Source organism: Branchiostoma lanceolatum, chromosome 1, assembly GCF_035083965.1.
Source record: "Branchiostoma lanceolatum isolate klBraLanc5 chromosome 1, klBraLanc5.hap2, whole genome shotgun sequence".
Classification (NCBI taxonomy): domain Eukaryota; kingdom Metazoa; phylum Chordata; class Leptocardii; order Amphioxiformes; family Branchiostomatidae; genus Branchiostoma; species Branchiostoma lanceolatum.
This window is the reverse complement of record NC_089722.1, coordinates 23,514,137-23,533,941: the sequence shown is the minus strand read 5'-3', so window position 1 is coordinate 23,533,941 and position 19,805 is coordinate 23,514,137. Positions and strand designations below refer to the sequence as shown.

The following is a 19,805-nucleotide window of genomic DNA, read 5'->3' as shown; positions in this document are numbered from 1 at the left end:
GACCCTCGGGGCCAGGGTGCAGGCTGGGTCACACTGTTGATTTTGTTATATCTTATCCTTTTGATTTTGATCGTTCCTGTCTTCGTGGTTTGTATCGTGTTGTGTATCGTCAAAGGGGGTTGTTGGGGTCAGCAACCTAGTAACGAATCTAATAACCAAACAAGCACATTTTTGTCGTGGTTGCAAAGTCTTGTGTCCAGGAATAATGCCGTCGTTCCCCACGATGGTGGCATGGCACTGGATGCGCCGGGAACGAGAGCAGCGCAGACTCAGTCAGTTGCAATTGGAAATAGGCTGGTTTAACCAGGAGTTGCGGTCAAATAAGAATGATTACCATTCCCAATTTTTTTCTCACTAGTACTGTATATACGAATTACAAACTTTTGTAAGACTTTTCGACTTTCATCATAAGCAGCTCTTCTTCCTTGATTGAGATACTTGCCGAAGATGAATGAATTCTGAAGGATATGCTTCTCTCAACGTAACCGGTTTGAGGGAATCATACATATCTAAGTTCAGTGAGAAGAGGGTTAGGAGAGGGTCAGAAGATATCGTCACCGTGAGCGGAACACTTTATTGCTATATTATTGAGGCCATAGTGAGATAAACAGAGTTTCTGCCACTTGTAAATCGCTTGTCGATTAGGCCAATTAGCACGATATCTTCGCATTTGGAACTTTATGATTACATCCAGCCAACCTCATTAACTAACGTCTTATGACTGAAAGGTTAGTCCATAATCGACAGTAAATGATTAATTATCAATACCAATTGGGGAAGTACCTCTTCAAATGCCTCATAAAACAGACTATAGACGTGGACAGGGAGAGTGGACTTAGTCCAGGAAACTGTTCTGAAGTGATGATTATTTTTGTAATCAAATTTCATCAAACCTTTCTCTGTAAGATTTTGTGAATACAAAACTCTGCAGCACTTGAAAAGTGAAACTTGAATGTAGCAGTCACTTACATGAACTTGTGGGATGGAAGAAAATTCTATACGTAGAAGTAGCGTCGTACAGGCAGAACATCATAACAAATGATTGTGCAGAATGTGAGAAAGTATTCTAAACATATGCTTATGGACGAAACCACCTGTATTCATATCTTTAAAGCTTGCTGCAGAAATTGTCTTTTGTTCTGAAATGGTGATGACTGTTGCGAAGAAACAAAATGAATTCTGTCTATTGATTATTTCTTTGTTGTCACTGTATTTTGTTTAGATTTTAATCTGTTGTAGCTGTGCTTGTAAAGTTCTCTTTCTGTTGAGTTTGTGAAGACCAACAATCCTGAATTTAAGAGATTGTAATAATTGCTACACTCCATTTCTTTAACCAGCTCTTGCACAGTTGACAAAAGCCAGCATGTTCAAGTTCATCATTGGAAATTAATCTATGTGTGTTTCCTAGAGATTCATCAAACTTTTAACTTTGGAAAAAGAGCTGTTCTGGCCATAGCTTCCTTAATTCGGAAGAAAATACACGAAAGGTAATAAAACATCAAACTCAAATCACTTTACCATGGACGAAAAGGCCAAAACGTCAACTCTGCGTGAATACCCTTCACTGTATTGTCCAGTTGAATCTTGTTTGTTTGTACTTTTGTAGGATGGTTTCCACAGTGTGTAAACTGCAGATTGCAGCCTGGCAACAGGTGTTTTAAACAGGCACTGACATTGAATGAGCATCGCACCCACTTAAAACATGGTGCCAGTCATGATCATGATTTATATCTAGACTCAGTTGTCAAGTTGGTCATGTTTTGTCCAAAGTAGGTGTCTCTAGGATACGTCAATAGCGATGCCGAATAGCAACGGAGACAACAAAACTGCCATGACTCGTCTGGCATTCTAGGATGAATGCTACGTAGTGTATTAGGGGCTCCTTTAAAGTTCCTAGCTCAGGAAAATCCCAGTTCGTGTGTCAAAATGGATAACGGTGCATCTGAAGAGCAGCTTCCAGGTCCCAGTGGTGCTGGTCCGACGACAGAGTCCAGGTAAGACGCAATGCCTTGGTGTATTGAATCCGCGGGTCATGATATGCAATATGCAATATGGACAAACGGCTCTTCTTTGCAAGAAAAGAACAAAGGCGTAAAGGTTTAGTGTAGATCACCGTTTACTGCAGTCCTAGGGTTGTATTTGCAACAACTTGTGATATCGAAGTTTCTGTTCGAACACATGATTTATTAGATGAACGGACTACTTCTGAAACAGAAATTTGATGAATTAAACAGCCACAGAATTGCAGAACTCATGTCTAGTTTCTGCAACACAGTTCCGTCCTTTCACAGCACTAGCTTGCATACATTTAACATCCAGACCAACAAGTGCTTGTAAGACTAAGAGTATGCAACCGAGGTGGCGATATTAGCCATAGGGCACGAAAATAACACCAAAATGCAAGGAATGGTTAGTTGGACAACTTTAATATTTCAAAGGAGACAAAGAAAACATGAGTATTAATGCCAAGGTGCGTCGTTGTGTTTGATGGTATGGTATTTTCGTCGTTGACTACTTCAGTATGTGTCAATCCTTCTGTTCTGGGTGAACAATCCGACAACATTCCGATTTTCTATCACCGTTTATCAAAGAAACTCTCGCCTTCGAAAGACGAATAACAAAAGGAGGAAAAATCTGTCGGACGTACGGAAGAAAATTCAAATGTACCGTGCGCGCAAAATTCTTCATCAAATCAGATCGATCAAGCAACATATTTTTCAGTCTTTCATTGACACCTAGCATTGCCTCATGATTGGTTCTTCAACAGGGCTTATTTTACCCGAGACTTGAAGGACCCAGTGAAGACCAAAGTAACGCACGAGTCGAGTGCGCTTGAGCTATGCAACGGTCCCATTTCCAAGGCGTGGCCCGGTCGGGCAGCTTGTAGGACTAGAACGATAGATATAATATAAAAGACAACAAAAGACACAAAACGTTTAAAGAATGGGCTCATTGAACTTTACGGCTTCAATATATACATTGAAAAAGTACTCCTAATCATACATTGCGTATTTCCTTGATATGTATGCTTTATTTTTCATTTTCGCAAACAGCCCGGCCGGGCCCCGGATTGGAAATGGGACCGAAGCATAACAGTTACTTTGCGAGACAAAATGATGTATGTCAAATGTGGGGGTAATTCTGATGATGCAGGAATTCAAGTGATATCTATGAATGACTTGCATGAAACAAAATGCACAGCACGCTGAATGAACTGCAACTGTAGCAATAAGACCATCAGTTGAAATCATAGGATGGACGTTGTTGTAGAAACTATCAGGGAATTTGAATCTTTGTCATGTCTGATAGGATATACTATATAAGATGGCTTAACTTAACATAACTTTCCGTCCCAATTATATCTAATGTTTACGTCGTTCTCACGCTATTCTACAAAATATGCAACATGCATGTACAACTATTGTTATATTTAGAAGATTTTGATACACAATGTACAAAAATTGCATTGCCTTCTAAAATGTACATGGCGAGGCGACTGTCGACCATTGTTCATGAGTAAGCGGAAAAATAACAATCCTAGCCCAAAGCCCTTTAATCACCACAATGTATCTACACAATGTTGTTTACCCCCCTCCTCGGTGTATTGTAAATTACTCCAGCAAGTGTTTGTGTTTCTGACAGAAACGTTGGTCGCTAACGACTTTGATTTGTCTGCCGTGTGTGATCTATCATTACGTGTTTACATGGGACGCGTTTTACAGTGGTAATTCATCTTAATTGACTGTAACAGACAGCAATACAGAACCTTTTCCAAAACAAGAAGCAGGCTGTTTATTGTTTTCTGTGACCAAGGTTGCATTTGGCTTTTTTTTATTCTTCAGTTTTATTCATAAATGACTTTGCATGTCACAGAAATTTGCACATGAAATGCGTCATTATTTACAAGGGCTCGTTATTGATAAAAGTCACCATTTAAGATATTAACTATTACATCACGAATTTAAAATATCTTGCTTGGACAGATTAAAAAAAGGCACCAAGTTAAGTCTCACTAGCACATAAACAATTTCAACAGCATAACAGTTCTAGCAGTGGAGTTACATTAGGCTTTAAATGTTCATCCGTAGCGCCGCTGAACAGTGCAATATTAACTGGTGGTATTAACAGTCAGTGTGATGGAGCAGTTTTAATGAGCGAGGAATAAAGGAGAGTTCATGTCTCTTTGATTTACTCCGTGTCAGTGCTAGCCTCCGTTGCAGTCCTTTTCCCGCGCACAGGGTCTATAGCGGACACAGAGGCACGGCGGATACGGGATCCCAAGCAGATACGCGGCGATTGTGGATTACTTGTTATCGACTATATAATGGTAGGTTCAACTGCACGTCTTTTTTTGCATTTCGTCGTTGGGATTCATATTACTTTTACCATCTGATTATTACAATTATGCTCCACCCCAGGACAGATCGAAAACCGTGTGATATGCGATTTGTTTTCCAGATGAAATGGTTACGTTACTGAAACTAAAACTGAAGTATAAAAGTTACTTTTACTTCAACACTTCAACATACAGCATAAGAAAATGCTTTGCATTAGTTCAGTCACTTCAGTGTCAGAGATGCGTAAATGTTAAAACATGTTTGCACAATAGTTAATGATTATACGTTTGTTGTTAGCCTCCGGGCCGAAATTCAAAGTTTGTAAGACCCAGCCCCTCAAAGCCGAAATTCGACTCAAGCCGAAATTCAAAGTTTGTAAGACCCAGCCCCTCTAAGTGGACAAGGAGCCAAGTGACATGCATTTCCCTACTAGGAGTCAAACATTTCGCACCTATTTCCACAGCTTATAGTCACCTGTTTACCTTTCTATATTTTCCCGCAACATTCTCTCGAACAAGCGATTTTTGGTGATGTAGCTGGTGTCGGTTTTTAATGACTTTTTTTACTATTTGGGGCCGGGTCACATTATTGCATGGCGCGCCGGGGTCGGGTCGCAAACAGTACGCACAACACAAAGCTACTGTTAGAAGCTCGAAGACAGGTAGAATATTCTAGAATCCAATTCGTCTTTCCGTTTACTTAAATTTAACTCTTGAAGAGTGCAAAAATATACCAAGTTAGCGCAGAAATCGGTACATTCACCAAAACGTCTTGCAGAGTTTACCTGTTATTTTTAGAATCCTAGAGAGTAAAAGGTTCATGAACAGTGTGAATCAATTTCTTACTGAAGTATTTTTGTAACATTGCTGTGTCAAAATTTCATCAATCCAAAATTTCATTCATCCAAAATTTCATTCTTCAAACTTACATTCATCAAAAATTTCATTCATCAAAAATTTCATTCATCAAACTTTCATTCATCAAAAATTTCGTTCACAAACGTATTAAAACCTGACAATTTTTGAGCGCGTGAAAAAGCGTGTCGCGTCGAGTAAAAACCAACCCCCACCCCCCGTTACGATCGGTAATCCGACAATTTTAGGGCATTATCAGCTCTAAAATCGGAGGGAACAGAAGATATTAGCGATTTTAATTTTCAATAGTTAAGTCACAAGTACGTGCTAAGGTTAACATTTTTCGCGGATCCAGCTTACAGAAAGATGACCGCCCACCGTCAGGCCGTAGCAACGATACAGATACAGATGCCTCGGATGTTGGTGAAATGGAAAACGAACACAAAGAGATACTTCAGCTGACACGAGAACACATCGTGCAGAGATTGGACGCTGGTCACGTTCTGGACCATCTCCTGAGCGAGAAGGTCATCAGTGACAGGTAAAAGTCTATTTGTGTGATTATCTATTAGCTTTTTTTTAAGTCAATGAACCATTCTCAGTGCCTAAAAGTTGTTTTTATAAAGGCACTGGAAACACAAAGAAACACATCTAGAAAAAGTCTCGAATGGTACAAACAATATGTGCAAGGATATTAAAAAAAACCCAGATGTACAGCCCTAAAAACATCGCAAAACATCAAATTACAGTCCCACGAATTAAAGAACATAAACATAATCCCAATTTGCAACAGATCGGGATGGCAAAGATCATCAAACTTCTAAGTTTCATTGCTTTAACTCGTAGTCTGTGCAATGCGTGTTGCACGCAAGCAAAGGTTAAAGAGCTGTGTTACGTTGCACGTTGTGCGGTACTACTTAGAGAAAAAGAATTTTCGACTTTGAACCGACAGGGATGTGAACGAGATCATGGACCATGAGAACAATGTCAAGCAGCGGGCGTCCCAGCTGTTGGCGATACTACCTGAGAGAGGTACCCGCGCGTTCAAGGCTTTCCGGGACTCCCTGTTGCTGTGTAAGGCGGCCGACTACAAAGACCTGGTCTGGTCTAGACTGGATAGGGTGGTGGTGGGGGAAACAGGTGTGTAGGGCAACGACTCTTGTTCTTCATGTTCTTGGTTCACCAATCACTTAACAGATACAAATACGAGGTATCGATGAAGAGATAACTGGTAACTCCTGTATAGTAGCGTCACCCTCCTAAAGCAGTGCTGAATCCTGCTCGGCAAATGGCGGCAAACCCTGCCGCGATCGGCCCTGCTCGTTTGAACCGAGGTTTTTGGGTATTGGTGGCGTCACAGTGCTCATAAATAATTGCCTTCGCCGAGAAGGTCATGTTTTGCACAGCGTTCGCACGCAATGAGGAAAGCTTATAAATCCACCGCACTCCATTATAGGACTCTCAAACACGTCCCATGTGAATACCTAATTTGCATAATTCATGGCAAAATACTATACTAGTAACCCCATATTGGTTGATGATGGGGATTTCATTCTTGCAGCGTTTAGAAGTTAAGTATATGTGGAAATGATCAGACATGAATCATGCAAATGAGGGCCTCATCTACATGATTTATGAAGGAATGTTACAATACCTTTTTTGCTAACACACATGAATAAGACTTTATACTTTGAACAACTTGTGTATTTTGAGTAGAAAAGATGGTCAACTGACATATGTCATGCGAATATCTTTTTTTGCATGGTAGATTGGATTCGTTTATGATATTCCACTCGAAAAGGTTAACATCATTAATGGGCTAGCCTTATTGGCCCAAACAGCCGTTATTTTCTTGATTGGCTGATAGTTCCCCAGTGACCTTTGCGGATTTCCACAAGACGAGCTTGTGGTAATCCTTTGTTTGGCTGAACACTGTTCGCTGGTCACGCCACCAATACCCAAAACTTCGGTTCAAACGAGCAGGGCTGGTCCCGGGAGGGTTTGCCGAGCATTTACAGAGCGGGATTCAGCACAGTTAGAGTTAATCGATCGATTGATCGATCGATAGATTGATTGATTGATATATTTGTTAGTATTAGTGACTGATTTTGGATTTTTTGTGTGCCTGTTACAGGCAATCCGCAAAACGACGACAAAATCCAGGTGGTCATTCGAGTGCGCCCACTACGGGGAAAGGAGGAAGAACAGGGGCAGGGGTGTCTGACTGTGGACGCGAGGTGCATGCAGGTCAGTTCGTTACATTTAGCAAATGACCTCTCATGAAATGAAATCATGATTGCGGCTCCTTGTAAATATGTTATAGATGAAACGAGGCAAAACGATAACTATCATATTCTTGCAGGTAACGATTCCTGTAAAGGGCAATGGAGTGAAACAGTTTGTCTTCAGCAAGGTGTTCCCTGAGGAAAGCACGCAGGCAGAGATTTTCAACACCATGGCCAGCCCCATTGTTGACGCAGTACTGGAGGGGTACAACGGCTGTATACTGTGTTATGGTGAGAACACAAAAACGCCCGCTATGCCATTAGATCAAACAGATTTATTCGAATGTGTCTACCTACAGTAGAAGATTTGAGAAAGAAATATACACTCTGAAAACATGTTGTTCAAAAGTTCATCGATATCTTGTTGGAGATTCTTAAACCATTAGAGGTCTCGAGCAATCGGAACAATATGTTTGCGCTGAAAATACCATAATGATATGGCTTTTAATCACAGAAATTGAATATCTTCGAATAGATATTTTAGAATTTTAGACTTTCCGCATGCCCTTTCAGGTAAAACTGGCTCGGGGAAGACTTACACCATGACAGGGCCGCCGGACGAAGACTTAAACGAGAAAACAGAAGGCATCATCTACAGAGCACTGAAACAGCTGTTTCTGAAGTCTCAGAAGAAACAGGACTGGAACATCGCCTTCTTCGTCAGTGTACTTGAGATCTACAATGAGAAGGTTGGTGGACCCTAATGTTTCTACTTATTTACAATTTACTCTCCATACTTCCCAGCATTATATCAGACAAGTCGGAGCAGATCTATAACGGTTGGCCTTGTGGCCATCAAAAGAACAATTTATGTTTATGTTTATTCGTGCGTGATTGTTTAACAGGTATTTGACCTGACTGAGATTGCGAAAGAATGCCCAGCCTTGGATGTCAGAATAGACCCGTCCAACATATCCATGTTTGTAGCGGAAAACCTGGAGAAACACGACGTCACCGATGCTGAGGGCGCCATGAAAGTGTTTTTTGACGCATCCAAGAAGAGGAGAAGCAGAGCTACACAGGCCAACGACCACAGCTCCCGGTCACACATGGTCTTTCAGGTGAAAACTACAGAACGCGATAAATTATGTTAGCAAAATTTTAGTTAGCATCGATGACCAATTTTGTACACGAACCTTCCGTGAGCAAATGCAACTAGAACGATGTTATGAAAACACATTGGGGACGTGTCGTTATCCATACAACAAACCAATTCTTAAAGGAATGCATAGGCGTCACTAAAGTGTTAAGTTCAATATCCAATATTCAATAATTCATCATATGAGACAATAGCCTGAAATCAGAAAAATCCCTGTAAGTAACAGAAACAAGATTGGCAACATAAAAATATGTTGCCATGGCGACGGTGGTCTCTGTTATTGTTTTCGTTTTTTTAGCCCACATGCAAATAAGGACCTCGCATTAATCATATCAGTTGATCACCTTCTCTGCCCAAGTAAAACAAGTTGTCCAATGTATGAAAGTCTTGTTTTCACAAAAAAGATATCGTACCATTTCCTCATAATTTATGTAAATGAGGCCCTCATATGCAAGATTTGTGTCTAATACTGGCCACATTTACTTAACTTCCAAATGGTGCAAGAATGAAATCCCCATCATTTACCACTGTGGATTTATAGTATTTTGTCATTAACTATGCAAATTAAGTATTAATTTGCATAAGTGATATCTATCGATATTTATCTCTTTCTCGGTTCCATATGTCATGTGTTTGAGAGTCCTATAATGGAATGCAGTTTATAAACTTGCCTCATTAATTATGCAAATCAGATATGGATTTGCATAATTGGCATATGATTATGTAAATCATCACCTAATAATAAGCTATCTACACACCAAGAATTATGACGATCCGTCAGCCCCTTCTTGCGTTATTCTCTTTCAAAGTTTGAGACAAAATCAGCTCCTGCAGTTTAAAAAACTGCTAGGGGGTCCAAATCTACAGGACCTATTTTCCCAACAAAGAGCTATCCACCACTAAAAATTCATGACCATAGCATGTTCAGAACACGAGATTTGAAAAGTGAAAGTTCCCCTGCAGTATCATAGAAAGTTGCTAGGGGGGCCAAAATATACTCATTTCAAAGTCTCACACAGACCTACCCCCCTACAAAATATGAAGACAATACATCCAGGCATTCATGAGTTATCGTCCCGTGGACTTTCACATTCCTGTGCAATTCCTAGAATTCTTGCAAACTGCACACAATATATATACCAATTTGACTCGCTCCTGAGGCGTCGCCAAAAAGATGTACATATCGACAATTACGAAAAGTGGGACAGCGAGAAAAGACTTGTGATATACTTCTTTTTCGATCCAGGTAGTAGTAAGTCTTCTCCACAAATCGGGGGCAGAATCAGGCCGTACGGGAGAGCTGTATCTTGTGGATCTGGCTGGGAGTGAGACCGCAGGGGAAGTCAACAAGGACGCCGAGGGTCTCCGTGAGGGAGCCAACATCAACCTGTCCCTCCTTTATCTGAAGGATGTCATCCGAGATTTGTCCGTTAAAAACCGTCAGGACTTCAAATTCAGACGCAGTACTATGACCAAGCTGCTGAAAAGGGTCCTGACGGGAAATTCGAAGACGGCTTTTATTGTCAACGTGGATCCGTCCAAGAAGTCACTGAGTGACACAAAACGGTCACTCGAGTTTGCCTCGGATGCAAAGAAGGTCCACGTCAAGCCGAAGATCAACTACAGCTCGCTGGATTCCCTCATTGTCAAGTGTGTTAGCTCTTTTTATTCCCTCTTTCATTGCTTGCGTTCTGACATTTTGTAGCCTTCTATCGTATAGTTAACTTTTTTTCTGATTGACTGATTTTTATACATATATTCTTATTTTTATCCTACAGGTACTTGAAGGATATCATCGACATGAAGAGGCAGATTGCGACAATGAAGACTGTTCTCAAGAAAAGCACCTGTACCTGTTCGAAAAACATAGGGAAACCGGGGCCAACAAGAAACACCTCAAATGTTACGACGGACGCGCAAGTGGGCACAGCAGCAGAATTGGTAAATAAATTCACACACATAATACACACATAGACCTATCGAATACTCATGACTCATAATACCTTATCTAAGGTGCTAAATTTTGCATAATTGGCGGGTATTCCCTTACACCTACTGGACAAAGACTCATCATCATCATCTTCGCTGAATATCAGTCAGTATGTACTGAGGCAGGCTATCACTGTCTTTTGTCTGTTCCTAAAGAAGAACGGATCTCTTGCACCCACTTGGCTGTTATGCATTGACTACCTTTGTTGAAAACAAAGCATAGTCAGTATGTCTGTTGTTTGTGAAGCAGGTGATACCATAGAAATTGGACAAATCCCCGTTTTCTGTCTATTTTCACCTTCGCCGAGAAGGTTATGTTTTGGGTAGCGTTTTTGTGTGTATGTGTGTGTGTGTGTATAATGTATGTATGTAAAAGAGCATAACTCGAGCAGACGTGGATAGGTTGTCTTGATATTTGGTATGTGGGTAGCTTAGGTATTGATGAGACCTGGAAATGATTAGATTTTGGGTAGCAGCTGGTTACGGTACTGCAGCGGAACTGTTTTCATATCTTGTGTTCTGGAGACGCCATGGTCCTGATTTTTTGGTGGTTTGGGCCACCTAGCGGCTTTTGTGGTACTGCAGGAGCAGGTTTTGCTTCAGACTTTGAAAGGGAATAACTCAAGAAGGGCTTGATGGATGGTCATGATTTTTAGTATGTAGATAGCTGTGATGATTTACATAATTAGAGAATTTGTATAACTAATTTATACATCCGCCGCATTTCATGATAGGACTCTAAAACATGTGACATATGTAACTGAGGAAGAAAGAAATATTGATAGATATAGGCTATGCAAATGAAGACCTGATTTGAATGATTAATGAGAAAATAGGTTGAGTTGACTCAGGTTTGAGTTGACGAATCATTATGAGTTATTATAGTAGATAGCTTAAATGATGCTTTGTATGATTTGCATAATCAATGAGGCGATTTCAAAACCCTGCTGTGTTCCGTGATATGAATATTCAAATATGTGACATTTGTAACGGAAGAAGAGAGGAATGTTAATACATAGAAAATATGCAAATGAAGACCTAATTTGCATAATCAATGAGAAGCTACTATAATTCCATACTGGTAAATAAATGACGTCAATTTCACACTTATGGCATTTGGAAGTTTTGTGAATGTGAATATCGTTGAATTGAATTATTCAAATAAGGATTTAATTTGCATAATTGATTACAAATGTTAGCATAGCCTTCTTTGTTAAGCTCATAGTTTGGACAACTTCTGTTATTTGGGTAGAGATGATCAACTGGCGAAGGCATGAGGTCATGGAACTCTAGTTTTTATACTAAAATTACTTTTTGTCCAGGAGAAAGAAACCTTTGACGTGGACAAGGTTCGTGAGCTGGTGAACTTCGGTGTGACGAACACTGCACAGGACTTTCAAGCTAAGCTGGGCGGTATGCTGGAGGAAGGGTGCCGAGAGATCAAGGACGAGATTTCTACACACATGGAGGGCTTCCAGCAGACGGTACAGGAAAAAAGCGACTTGGAGGTTCAACAAGCAACGGAGGCCATCACCGCTACGGACAAGTGTGTAACGTTAACGTTTGGGGTTACTGCCATGATTGATTTTTAACGGACAAGAGGTTTAAATACTTGAGTGTCTGTTGTTACCAGGGACAATCGCAGATATTAGATCTATTTCTGAGTTTGATCCACTACTGCCTTCAGCTTCCCCGTCTTATAGGTATGAGCTTTCAAAGCCCTGATTCTGAGACTTCATGATCAGTGGTTGCACGAGGATTTGCAATTCAATATTTGCGAATGTATATATGATACATAGCACCGCAGCGTAGTGTTTTTGGCGACGCCTCAGGGGGGGAGCCTATTGTATAGTACTGCTTTCGGTTTGCCAAATATTCTAGGATTTTCACGAACGCATTCCCTAGGGAATTACTTTTTGGCAACGCCTTGCAGGTATGGCCTTTTCTATAGCAAGGACGAAATTCCATTGCATACGGCATAGAAAATGCCCTAGTTTGTATACACTTTTACAGCTGTTTATCGATGTTTGAAATAAAGTTTCTGGATGTTGCAATATATACCCATACATCAAAGCTAGCGCTGTTTCTCAATGTTTCAAACGTTTTTGGTTTTTGTTATCATGAATGACATGCTTGGACTGGCTCTTCTTTTATTGTCATGAGTAAAGTTTGATTTTGAAAGGTAATAAGTCACAGCTTTCAAAGAAGCTGTCCGGATTTTTGCAAAAGGCAGCAACAACAATATGTCACTACGTTTGATTGATTTTTCTTAGAAGCTTTGCTTCATTCAATAAGAAAATGATATGCTTGACATACGTATAATTCGAGTTATTTTATCTGCATCTTTGAAGCTTCGAAAGACTAACATAGTAAGGATAAAGAAAGTACACATAGACAAGGCTTTCCGTACACTAAGCACGGGAGACTTTTAAGACGGACTGACTATGACTTCGTGATACTGGCTATGCTAACATACATGTTTTTGTACTCTGACTTATCAGACAGACCTCTTGAAAATTACCTGCTAGCTCCACAGAACTTTGGTTACTTCATCTTTCTGTGACTGGCTTTGTAGTCCACTTCAGTAAAGAATAAAACAAAGGAAAACACATTTTTGGGAATCATGGCACCCAAAATAGAAAACTGTGTCATTAATTACTAGAATAAGTGTTCCGAGTTGACCAGGTGTTGCACTAGTACTCGTATCTTCTTGCAAGTTGGTGAGAGCGTGCAATCGTATCACAGCTTTCGTACACACTCATTTCACGGTGCTCATTTACAATATTCGTGTGGGGGTTTCAATTTCAATTATGTATATCCACCCCTAGCCTGTGTTTACACAAGCTCTCTCTGGCGGAGATTAATGACCCCCTTTTGGGGGCGGTATCCGTCGGGCCGGCCGCTAGGAGCGCGAAGTAGTCAGGCTACATCCACCCCAGGTTTGATTAGAACCGTCGTCGGCCAGGTTAATAACCTTGTGTACGATTTCGATATACATATGCAATAGATTTGAATACTATATACACACAAAATACATTATGGAATAGACAACATATTAGTATATCCGTGGTATAAACATGTAAGTCCGCGATATTTCTAACTAGCGTCAGGTTTTGTCTCGCTGTAGTAGCGGTTGAAGCAGCGCAATCTATTGGCTTCACATCGTGGCTCTGCTACATTTATTTATTTATTTATTTCGATTTACCACATTTGTGGAAGGATTGACATAACAGGTGAACTATCACCTTTTCAAGATGTCATCCCAGACCGGACTGTAAGATTTGGACCATCGCACACCGGGGCATGCCCCTACTCTTTTTCGAAAGGTGTGGTGGTTTCTTTAACGTGCGCGGAGTGTGGCTCTCCCCAAACACGGGACCTCCATTTAACGTCCTATCCGAGGGACGTCCCTAACCCTAGATGAGCTAGGTACTCATTTGCACCTGAGTGAAGTGAGGAAAGTCGTGTTAAGTGCCTTTCCCAAGGGCACAACGTCGGGGCGCAAGTTCGGACATGTCCCTAGGCACAACCCGGGATTAGATCCCGAGTTGCCTTGTTTGACAGCCGCGCGCTCTACACTTGCGCCACACGACGCCACCTACAGATCTGGTTCTCTCTCGTTCCCTTCCTTTTGTCGACGACACTTGTTGTGTGGCTCCCTTGCTCGGTCCCGACGTTTCGGACGTCTGTTACGGATCTCCTAGGGATGCAGCTCGTCTCACCGACATCCAGTAGAAGGTATCGATCTGCCGACTTCCCCACTGGCACATCGGTATGTGTAAGATGTGGCAGGAACATCTCGTCGTCATCACTCTCGTCCCATATGGTCCGCCTGTGCAGGTATAGAGACGGAAACGGTCGGTGGAGCTGGCTACCAAAATCAGTTAACAAACTGTTTAAAAGAAGCTATGGCAGCCATCCAATCCCTACAAATGTTTCAGTCTGTGAAACCGTCAAATTATGAAATCTTTAAAACTCTATCGGCACTTATGTACATGAAATCACAATAATAGACTATTCCAATATTACCCGAAAAAATGTTCATCGTAGTTGTTCGGCTGCATGTGTTCTACGTGGACTAAGTCGCCATTTGAATGGTCGTAAAAGCATGTGTTGCAGAATCTTACATTCAGGAGCTACTAAAGAAAAAAACAACACAACGAACAAAGATTAATATTGTAATACACTTTTTTTGTCTTTATTGCCAATACATGCCAAACAGAAAACACTGTAGAACACTAGCCTCTACCAGTCTCTGCGGGTCGCTGGGAAAATAGTAGAAAATGCCCAAATAGAATCAATTGTATGAAGGGAGTCGGCTACGGAGAGAGGGTCAAAGAGGCAACCCAGCGGATGGAAATGTTATCCTCCATGGCCAAAGTCCCCCGGCAAATGTTCTCTCTATAGCCGACGCTGTTAGTCTGGTAGAGACTAGTAGAACACCGTGTAACCAATCTGTTCCTAGAAATTTTCCGGTCTGCAAAAGCTCTCCAGTAGAGTAGTGAAAGCTATTGACACCTTGTCAAACTTCGGTCATGACGTAATTAATTATAAGTATCTGTATCTATATAGCCGGTATAAACGCCATTAGGCGTAACACACCAGCTTCGCAGGCACGCGGCGTGGCGGCAGCAGCTGGTTATTTTACACCGAACGGTCTGTTATACCTAGTCCGGCCTCCCCTCCCAAAAGAAAAAAAGAAAAGAATTTTGTTGCAGATATTCGTGTACTATCCTTCCCCTAGGTACATGTAACGAGCTAGCCCTCAGGAATGCAATTCACTGGTATCAGTACAGTTATCAGCTATGAACAGTAATGTACCTCCCCTCCTGGCTAACAGGCAACTTCCGTCTGACACCCCTTTTTACGACTTCGGCTTCAGTGAACGAACACAATAGGACTCTGATTTCGACTGCCTGTGTGGTCGTTTCTATATGCCGGCCGAAAACACGTCTTATACATGTATGCAAACTCTACCTAAAACACACAAACTACCTAACCATTTTGGCAAAGGTAAAACAAAATAATAATTGCAAAACACTACAATGTCACCTACGTGTCTGGCTGTATGATAATTTCAAACACGACATCAAATGTATTCAATTCCACAGTAGACAATGCATCACAGCCAGCCTCATATATTCTTCTACATGTGTATGAGCGTATAGCATCAGCGCTGTACATGACGTTGGCTTCAATCATATACTAGATGCCCGGGTTAAATGTTGACGGTTTGGACAAACTATCACGGATTCGGCACAAATTCCACAAACTGGTTATTCAACACACGGCGTGGTTCAACTAATCGGTAAAATCAAACCTATCGCCTACCTTCACAGGAATCTGTCATCATCTGCATTAGAACTAACCATAACATATTCAAGATTCAATATAGACAAAGTAAAAAATACATCAGCAAAGTATTATAAAAGTAACTGAGATAGCAGTGCCCACCTCCCGCCGCCATGAATTTTCTCCTGTAGAACTAAAGTAGAGTACACACATGTGCTTGTACGCGAAAGTTTGTACATATCCCTCCGCTGCTGGAGTCAGCTGTAATGCAGTGCTACACCATTGTATAAATGACAGAAAAATAAACGTTACCCTGGTACTTACTGCAAAATTACATTGCAATCTGGGAATCATGTTATTAGTTTGAAAACGAATACAAAATTAATATTCAATAAGCTTTGAATATGTCTCGCACTTCTTTCTGGCGGCGTTTGTATACAATCTGTCCAAGAGGATATTCGGTCTGATTTCCGTGGGGACAAGTGTACTGTAATTCTTGTTTTTTTTCACTGTAACTTTTTGTTCACAGCTGTTTTCACGGTCACCTCTGTACCGTGAACTTATCATCCCAGTGATAAATATGTAGTTATTATTTATGATTCCTTCACACATCCGTTCTGTAAATCACTTGCCACCACCGTGAACTTAAACTTCAGTGAAAATGTCCATCTTTCTTACACCGTGAAATCTTTACTACCGTGAAGATAAAGTGAATTACGGTTTTAGGGTTTTAGGGTAGGCGCCTACACCCCAGCTCAAAATTGTAGACTGATAGAGGGCATTGAAACATTGAAATTGTTTTTTTTTGGTGTAAAGTATTGGCAAATCTGGGGTGGCTATGACAGGTCAGACTTCACTCTTGTATAATTTGTTGACAAAAATTACCTTTCTCTATCTTTTTGTCTTGTGGATCCCCGGGAGATAGTGAAATGGTACTCTCCAAGCAGAGCTAGGGTTTCGGCTGGTTTTTAACGTGTTTTTAGGCGTTTTTGTCATGCCTTCTACTTTGTCATCGTTTTTGTTGTGTCTGTGACACAACAAAAACGATGACAAAGTAGAAGGCATGACAAAAACGCCTAAAAACACGTTAAAAACCAGCCGAAACCCTAGCTCTGCTTGGAGAGTAGTGAAATGGTCGCGAGCGGGCCCAAATGGAATGACTCAAGGGCTCTGGCTCGGGGGGTGTTTCCTTGGAGAATAGCTGTATAGAAGTTCTCGTAATTCTGTTAGATAACAGTCGACAGAACAGGTTAGGATTTGAGGGTAATTTTCTTGGTCAGAATCTTTGATTTCTGAGATCACGGAGGTTGCTTAGATAATCACACCTTATGTCTGTCAACTTCTCCATAGGGATGCATGCATTTATGATTATAGGGACAAACTGTAATACCCTACTCCCCCTTCTATTTACGCGTATAATGTATGGTCAGACAGGGGACAGTTCACGAACTGTTCACTAACCCTTCCCTGTAGGATCGACATCAGATGTATGTACCAGATTTTCCAATTCTTTCTGAGTTAAATGCTAATTTGAATACTGTAAATGCGTTTTAAGTTTGCGTGGTTATTCATTTCGCAGTAGGGGAAACAGTAGATGTATTCGCGGTTATTCTAAGTTCGCGTTTGAAACAATAGTAGCGCCAAAGTCTTAGATGGACAAAACGTTTCCCGGTCACCTAAGGTCCGCGCTGAAAAGTTCACTGCCAAAGTAAAACCACCGCAAACAGTTCTTCATTTACAGTATATGGATGACCAAGGAGGTTGGGATGACATCCACAAATGCATGAATTTTTGTAGCCTCCGTTGCAGACTCCTTCCGACTGTTTTCTTTTTAACGTTACCGTTTTCTTATTTACCACATATTATTATTTTTTCTTATCGCTGGCCGGCCAGCAATAGCTAAAAACTGAAGAAAAGAAATGTAACGATGAAACTGTAACTTGAAAAAGAAAACAGCCGCAAGGACTCTGCAAAGGAGGCCACAAGTTTTTGACGTTTGAAGAAAAAAAGAGTTCGGCCATACTTTAAATGGTAAAAAGATGCGAAATGAGAAATTAGAATTCGTGCTCTCAATTATAAAAATGTATATTTCTGAAAACATATACTAATGTCGCAAATGCCAAAGTCAAGTCCAGACTTGAAAAAGACTGCACTAGTATATGTTTTGAAATAACAAAATGAAGAACCTATATTTCTGCATGCCATACTCTGTGCTCTGACCACATATATTTCATAATAAAAGCAACTTTTCTTTTGAATATTTTTCAATAGCACGCTCCCATTAGCTGGGTTCCCAAGAGGATATCATTCATATAATCAAATCAACTTGGTCTTATACATACAGAAAATTACTTTCGTCAATAATGAATTGTCATCGTTGGATTTAATAAAAAAAAGTCTTTAAAAGTTTTTTTAACTGCAAACCAGTGACCAAAAAACATGTAGCTATATTTTGTATACGTATTTAGGAATCAACTAATTATCTATATACATTTAATGTTTTGAACATAGGTAGAGTATACGTAATGACTATTGTTACAAAATCCAATAGTTGAATTCAAATGGTAGGGAGTCGGGATGAATTATTACCTTCGTCGAGAATGTTATGCGTATGTATGTATGTGTGTGTGTGAACAGCATACTTAGGACAGCTTCTGTTATTTGAGTGAACTGGAACATAGGGCTTACGGAACATCGAGATTTCGAAACATAGAGATTTCGGAACATAGTAATTTCGGAACATAGGGCGGTCACCGATGTAAACATGCAGGCTTTGACTATGCCATCGATCTCAGTATGAGTATATAACGTTACAGCACGATAGATTATGACAAAGCTGTGTTACCAACCGATTATAGTTTGTCACAAACTAATACAAAAGTTGAGCCTTTGCTTTTTTATTGACTGTTTGGCAAGCGTTGCAATTATGTAAAATGAAACAGTAATTTTATCAAGGAATTACCTACCACGAGGGGGCAGATCTATGAGATCGACGCGATCGGGCTGGAGTTGACTGCATCCCGCGGTGGCTTCTGTGTCGCTCCCGGTGGCATCAGGGTGGATACTTCATTTAAGTTTGGAGTATGCTGAAATGTTCTGAGTGGACGTGACTTCAATACCTGACCTATGTGAAAATGGAAGCGTCTTAAGGCTAAGCGTTTGGGACGCCGTCCCTGCGCGTCCCAAGTCGTTCCAAATGGGCAAGGCTCGTTTTTGTCCGCCTCGTCCTCGTCTGGGCCGTTTAGACTACGGCCAAGAGTATATACGTATACATATATATCTCATATGTCTTTTATCCCTTAGTCTAGATATTTGAACGTTGGGGCACCACTAAGATCTGGCAAATTATGCTAATTAAGACTTAACTTGAAAACTTTGTGGCACTTGAAGGTATCGTGAAGATTAACACAGTAAGATATAAATCATGCAAATGAGGACCTTCTTTGCACAATTCTCACGTCGCCGGTGTGTTTTTTAAACACCACTCTTGTTCTCATTATCACAGAATTGTTCTAGATACTTTTCCATGGATACTTGCTGTTGGTCTGTTTATTTCTGCACTTTTTATTTACCATGAGTACCTATCATACATGTAGATTGTTGGAGGAGATTTGCAACAAGCAGAAGCAGATGTTGGACGAACAACTCCAGACAAGACAGATGCTAGAGGACATCAAAGAGTGGAAAGTGGAAGAGCACACGCGTGACGACACCACGACGGAGCAACTTGATGACCATGCACAGCAGGTAAATATGATACTAGTACCCCTCGTCAATGCTGCTTCTTACATTATTGTCTGACCTTACAGGTGTGTGTACATTTTTCTATGCAAGGATCAATCAGTGACCAGTACTACATTTAGCTTGGTAAGGGATAACAAACATATTTGTTGCCCTCTATCCGTCTTAACACAGCAGTACCATGAAGAACTTCAGAAGCTGCAAACAA

The 19,805-nt window shown here is 40.7% G+C and overlaps 1 protein-coding gene and 1 long non-coding RNA gene across 6 annotated transcripts; one reads left to right on the top strand and one right to left on the bottom strand.

Annotated features, from left to right (window-relative positions):
- The first annotated feature begins 1,926 nt into the window (after window positions 1-1,926).
- Window positions 1,927-12,156, top strand: LOC136448183 (kinesin-II 85 kDa subunit-like). Its single transcript, XM_066447428.1, has 10 exons — window positions 1,927-1,994; window positions 5,547-5,732; window positions 6,144-6,331; window positions 7,326-7,438; window positions 7,554-7,707; window positions 7,990-8,165; window positions 8,322-8,537; window positions 9,822-10,225; window positions 10,354-10,516; window positions 11,887-12,156. The coding sequence occupies exons 1-10, from the start codon at window positions 1,927-1,929 to the stop codon at window positions 12,154-12,156; spliced, it is 1,938 nt and encodes a 645-aa protein (XP_066303525.1).
- A 1,185-nt stretch (window positions 12,157-13,341) lies between these two features.
- On the bottom strand, window positions 13,342-19,350 carry LOC136442682 (uncharacterized). Of its 5 annotated transcripts, XR_010757036.1 has the most exons (5): window positions 18,823-19,350; window positions 16,019-16,130; window positions 14,594-14,703; window positions 14,163-14,396; window positions 13,342-13,737 (listed from the first exon to the last, which is right to left on the bottom strand). It is a non-coding gene; the product is annotated as an uncharacterized lncRNA (long non-coding RNA). The 5 variants fall into 5 exon arrangements; XR_010757038.1 differs by lacking the exon at window positions 16,019-16,130; XR_010757035.1 differs by lacking the exon at window positions 18,823-19,350 and having other exon boundaries at window positions 16,019-16,664.
- Between the last annotated feature and the right edge of the window lie 455 nt (window positions 19,351-19,805).